General features: G+C 39.9%; 1 protein-coding gene across 4 annotated transcripts in view; it reads left to right on the forward strand.

Annotated features, from left to right (window-relative positions):
* DCTN4 (dynactin subunit 4) overlaps positions 1–4,944 on the forward strand; it is a 117,827-nt gene extending 112,883 nt beyond the window's left edge. For all 4 annotated transcript variants that reach the window (XM_085617703.1, XM_085617702.1, XM_085617701.1 and 1 more), the window contains 3 exons: positions 490–591; positions 1,155–1,252; positions 1,759–4,944. In XM_085617703.1, coding sequence (XP_085473829.1) covers positions 490–591; positions 1,155–1,252; positions 1,759–1,972 — 414 coding nt within the window. In that variant the 3' untranslated portion in view covers positions 1,973–4,944. The remainder of the gene's footprint in view (positions 1–489; positions 592–1,154; positions 1,253–1,758) is intronic.
* Positions 4,945–6,000: the final 1,056 nt, after the last annotated feature.

Raw genomic sequence — 6,000 nt, forward strand, 5'->3', positions numbered from 1 at the left:
ATTTGCTGAAATATACAGACTATCTTTGAGAAAAGCTCCAGCCCTCGTTACTCTATAAATCATGAGTTTGGTGGAAGAGTTGATCTTTTGAGTGGGACCTTTTGTTAATTGGATACATCATCAATAGTCCTAAGCACCGAATTGTACCACCCACGCATGGGCTTATTCAGTGCGCATGATTATGACTTTGAAGATGATTCCCTAGGAGGAGAACCAGGATTACGTGTTAGGAAGTTTTCCATCTCTTCAAAAGGCTGGAGCAGATTAAAATATTAACTGGGCCTTGCCTGCCTTTCATTTTCCCAAGCTGTTAAAACGTTTTACTTTTATTTTGGGGAACGAACATATTTGCAGTGCTGCAAGAGTGAAAGAAAGCACTAGATAAAGAGTTTATGGTAATTTTACTTGTATAAGTGTGTCTTCGTGGATATCTTTCTCATTTGTGAAGATAGCTCGTCTGAAATATGTCCTTGCATTCATTTTCTCTAGGAAAGTCAGGTTCTCCTGACATTGACCAACCCAGTAGAGAACATCACCCATGTGATGCTTGCTCCTTGTGAAGAGGATCCGGAAGATGATAGCAAGGCTAAGGTACAGTTTTCTGCTCAATATTTACTTTGTGATCAGATGATTACTCCTCTCAAAGGCTACCTAGGCAACCTATGAATGCGTGAACCCATTCTTTTCATAGGGTAGGATAGTGCCTGGCCATCAAGTGTTGTCAATAGATATTTCCTCCCAACGTAGTTGCAGCCTTCATTTCCTTCTTGTTCCACTTCAACGTGGGTTTTGCATGCAACCTCTGCAACCTAATTCCGAGTCCAGGTTCACAGATATTAGTCTTTCTACTACCTCCCAGTAAAGTGATGCATTGTAGATTGCTGTGCTGTTCAGTCCGCAATCTTATGTATTCCTGTGTAAAGGCACAGTACTTGCTGTGTGTTGTTTCCATCTCCTCCTGCTCTTCTGTTGGAAACAACTACCTCTGTCTGACCTTTCAGAACACAACAGTAACTGTTCAGGTCTTTCAAAGCCTGTTATTAGCCGATGTTTAGTGCCTACCTTTAGAATTTTCCATAATAAAAATCATGTAGAGCCCTAAAATAATTGGATAATTATGCCCTTCATTTCCATTTCCCTGCTTTGTGTTACAGGTCATCGTTCCTTCGAAGGAGCTGGTTCTTGCTGGAAAAGATGCTGCTGCAGAGTATGATGAACTTGCCGAACCCCAGGATTTTCAGGATGATCCAGAGTGAGTTCCTCTTATTAATGGCTCCCCATTTAACCGCACAAGTGTTCTTGGTACAGCTTTGATCACTTACGGAGCCACTGAAATGACTGACTCCCAGTCAGATGCATAGAAATCCATAATGAATCACCTTTATTTTGTAAGGTGTAGCTGTTCACTCACTTTTCCTCTCTCTTGGTTGATTTGTTTGCATGTCCTACTAGTGTCTGCAACCATACCTTTGCCTCAGGGTCACTGATTTTCCTTCTTTTGATCTGCTGGATTACAGATGCTACCTCCTATTGCCCCGTTGCCTATGCAGCAATTTAGAACTACCCTTGTTTTCTCTGAATCAGACATTAGCACAACCATGTCACCTACATAAGGAATCTGGATTCCCCATCATGGGATCTTTATTGACATTTTTAACAATGATGAGATCCACCCGTAAGCTGGAGCTTTTGTCTATTGTTACAGACCAGTATTAGATGCATGAGTTTTATTAAATGTGCTTCATTTATGTCTTTCAGTGTCGTCGCCTTTAGAAAAGCTAACAAAGTAGGAGTGTTCGTTAAGGTCACACCACAGCAAGAGGAAGGGCAAGTGATGGTGAGCTTCAAACTAAAACACGAGTTCAGGAACCTAGCAACTCCTATTCGCCCCACTGAGGAAGGGGACACTTCATCAGAAGCTGTTTGGCTCTCCCACCATGTGGAGCTCAGCCTTGGTCCAGTTGTTCCTTGAGCACCAACACTGTATGGACTTCTCAAGTTCTGGCTACATTAGATCTGCTCTCTTCTGCGTGGAATGAAACCAGTGCAATTCTGACAACACTGCTTGTAAAACGTTATGTATTATATTAAGAACATCAGAGGATGTAGCTAGGCAGGAGGGTTCTGTGGGATAGGGAAAGGAAATCTGGCGAAGTAACTTGTATTTTGTATTTGAACAAACAATGAACTACTACCTTCCTGCGGATTCCTTCTTGTCTTTTACAACAATCCTACTGAAAATACTGCTTTCTGTGCTATTCAGGGCCCAGTAGCGTCAGCCCTCTAAATGCTTTCGTATGTAACTCACCCATACAGGTAATCCATTTTTGCTGATTACTAAAAGTGCATGTTTGCAGTCACTGGGGATTAAAGTTTATCCCCAGTATGTTGAAAAAAGTACTCCGCACACATAGATTCGAATCTGCCTTCACTGGTAGGTCTTTCATGATAAATCTTGCTTTACCCATTGCATAAACTTATATTTAAGCCGCATTTTGAAATCAGGAAAAATCCTGTTACATCTTTATTAAGCAAGAACACTGTCAAACAGAAATGTGCTCCTTTCTGCTTGCTTGCTTTTCAACTTCTAGTGATAACAAACTATGCAGCAATTTAAAATACGTGGACACTGATTTTAATGTGTTCCCCAGAATATCTATCGAGAGCAAAGTTGCAGATATTTGCGAAAACATGACTCCTGCCAGTTTATTAAGATAAGACGTGCTCTGTTCTGGCGTGGTTTTTTTTCCTTTGACTTCGTAAATTTATGCCAGAGGTGGGTTTCATCCAGGCAGGAAATTAAGTTTGCACAGATGGCTTATTTATCATTTAGTAATTGGTTTTAGCTATTGTGCTGGGTTTGCTGTTGTATATATTGTTCTTGCTCATCTGCCAGATATGTCATGGCTGTGCTTCTGGTCTGGATATTTTCTTAACGGTTGACATGCTTTGTTATTAGCAACCCAAGTAAAGACGACTGCCCTATTTCTTTATTTGAGTTTTGTTACCAAGATAAGGATTTCCCAGGACTTTGAGGTATGATAGTTGTATTTTGACTCTTGGGTCAATTTTACAAACCACAATGCCCAGGCTCTGGCCCTAAATTGAGAGCAATGCTAATGTTTTGTACAAGGTGATCTGCCTCCCCCTTCATCTATTACCCATGCAATACAACACATGTGTTGATTAGTTTAGGTACAGTGCAATTGGTTGCTCTTAATCCATACCTGATTGGTTAGCTAGTTACTGGACCAGCAACAGCACACAGCTGGGATTAGCCACAGGCTGTCACCAGGAGTACTGTTAAGAGTGCCTGTGAGAACTTTTCTCTTGTAATTAAACATTAATGACCATTATTGGGAGAGATGCTGAACTTGGTCTTTGAGGACATGCTAAGGCTTCAGGAGTCACTCGTCGGGGTTGAAATGCTGTACAAGTAGTGCTGTACCAAACAGTTTGTAATGGTAAAGATAGTGCTCGCCATTGGATGAGGATGTTTGTTTTTCTGTGCTGGCGTATGGAAAACTGGTTTATTCACGGATAAAGGAGATTTGAATGTTTAGAGTAAGATCAGACCATCCACCAATGCAAATTTTCTGCTCCTGTCTTTGAGGTCCATTGTCGCCTCTTCCCTGTCCTCTTCAGTTGCCTCCTGTCCTATCGATTTGTCAGCAAATTAGTTTGTGTATTTCCAGCTTACAACTCCCCCATCTCTTAACTTGTGATGGGGAGGATATTTACCATGTCGTCGTCTTTTCAATATGTCTTAGCACGTCACTGTTGTATGTTTACAGCCTCTCAGGTTATTCCTATCATTGAGGCATTAACAGTATTTATTCCAATGTGGCTTGTATGTATTCCATAACATAGCCTCAATTGATGTTTATACACTTAGGATTCAGTCGCTGCCATGAAGCATCCAGTACCAAAGGTGCTTCCGCTTAATGTCAAGTTGGTCCACATTTATTCAGTTTCTCTTTTCACATTGCGTTGTGGCAGCTGGACATTGATTAATCCTGCAGTCAGATGGCGTACCAGTGAATTCATTCTTGGTAGATTGACCAGTAACAAATATATATACTAGCGCATATTCACATCACGTCTGCTTCATACTCTTACACATACCTGCCTAAAATGTGTCTCGCACTCTGCGCATCCAGATTATACACATGAACTAAAATAATAAAATATCACCTTTCAAATGCATCATTCTTTGAGGTTTAAAGTAATAGTGTTCCTGTAACTGTTACCTGCAAAATATAACCACTTTAATTTGTTAAAAAATAATAGGATAGCTCGATGTTGGTTCTAAAGTTTCCTAAACTAAAGTCTAAAGAGTGACCTTTGGTGCCCTCCAATTGTCATCCTCTTCTCTCAGTTTAAAAAGTAATCTAAGAAAGGACATTTCTTAGAGGTGAAAGTTGTCTGCAACAGGGTTCTTAAAACAGATTGGTCTAGGTGTAAATTATTTCTTTTGAACTGTATAAGGATGGGTCGGAGTGTGACGAATAAGTGTACCTCCAGAGTGCAGTGGGAGCGCCTAGGAGCAGTGCAAGTGGGAAAACCTGAAGAAATGTTTTTTTTGTTTTATTTAAATTTTAATTTGTAAACTTTGGTGATACTTTTACCGGTTACTGCATTGTACACCATGGATGAAATATACATGTTTAAAAGAGTATTGAATTGTCAACCATGCAAAAAAGAAAATCTTTCATTATTTTCTGCCTGTTATATTTGTCACTTCAACTTTATCGTGAGGTAACTGCAGCTATACCATTTCTCTTATACAAAAAGACAGTTGACTCATTCCACAGGCTGTGAGACTATGAATGGGGCTGGTCTTTTGGGCCTACTAACAAGATCCCATCAATAGCGGGGATACTGTAATATTATCACTTTAACTTAATGTAGTGAAATAAATGTTAATAAAGCAGACAAAGTAAATTCTATTTTGACTTGAGTTATTGGAGTGGCATCTCGAGGTGTGAGGCTGATGTAGAGATCGTAGATCTTGTTGCTGTTTACTTTTGTAAACACTTAAAATGTTAATAGTGATTTTTAGCTCCAAAAAGCATGTTTAATGTAATTTGTTCTCTCATGTAACACATCAAAATTTACACCTGGAACTTGCAATGCCTGTCATGTGAGCGTTTTCTTTAACTAGAGGTTAAAATCGTTAAAATATTTCTTGCCAGATTTTCTTTTGGTCTGAAATGTCTGGTGGTTCAGAGTCATTCATACTGAGTTTGTGGTTAGCTGTGGACCGATGTTGAATTTCCAGAATTCACATGGAACCATTCCCTAAGTCACTTGTGACACTGTACTTAGAAAATTTGTCAACATGCCTGAAATGTATCAGAACCTTGTTAATTTAGTAGCAGTGCATCAACATCACTGGAAGAACTCCAGCAAGAGAAGTGAGTATATTTTTAACACCTATATAGCTCTAACATCTTCCAAATTTTTGAAGGGAGTCCTTTGAAAGATGTGTTCTAGTCTACAGATACATATTTAAATACCCTACATTTTTTGCCCCTTTTCTCTTCTGATGGGCTTCACCATACACTCTAGCTACCTCTCCATTTGGGGAGTGTTGTTTTGGGAGCTTTGACGTAGGAGAAATCCCTTTTTTGGATCATGTTTGAAAATGGAAAATAAATCCTGGATAATGTCTTGTGCCTTATCTGGTGGGCAAAAGAAGAGAAGATCCTTCTGATGACCCACCCCCACATTTAATGCATATGCTGCCTTCATCCCAACCATGGAACAAAAGATTGCAAGATCTACCTACATTCTCCCCAAAGACTTTGAAGGGAAGAAAAAGGCATCTCCTGCACTACTTTGAGAAGTCCACTTCCAAGGAGAAGGTTGTGGTACTTGATGCTGATCTTAAGCCCTTGGTGTAGAAGTCCTGCATCATGGCTTATAGGTCTCAACTGAGGTTTACAGAGATCTCAGGCTTTGGGTGCTACCCTTGTATTTGCAGTTGTAGATTTCACC

The sequence above is a fragment of the Triturus cristatus genome, chromosome 7 (assembly GCF_964204655.1).
Source record: "Triturus cristatus chromosome 7, aTriCri1.1, whole genome shotgun sequence".
Taxonomy (NCBI): domain Eukaryota; kingdom Metazoa; phylum Chordata; class Amphibia; order Caudata; family Salamandridae; genus Triturus; species Triturus cristatus.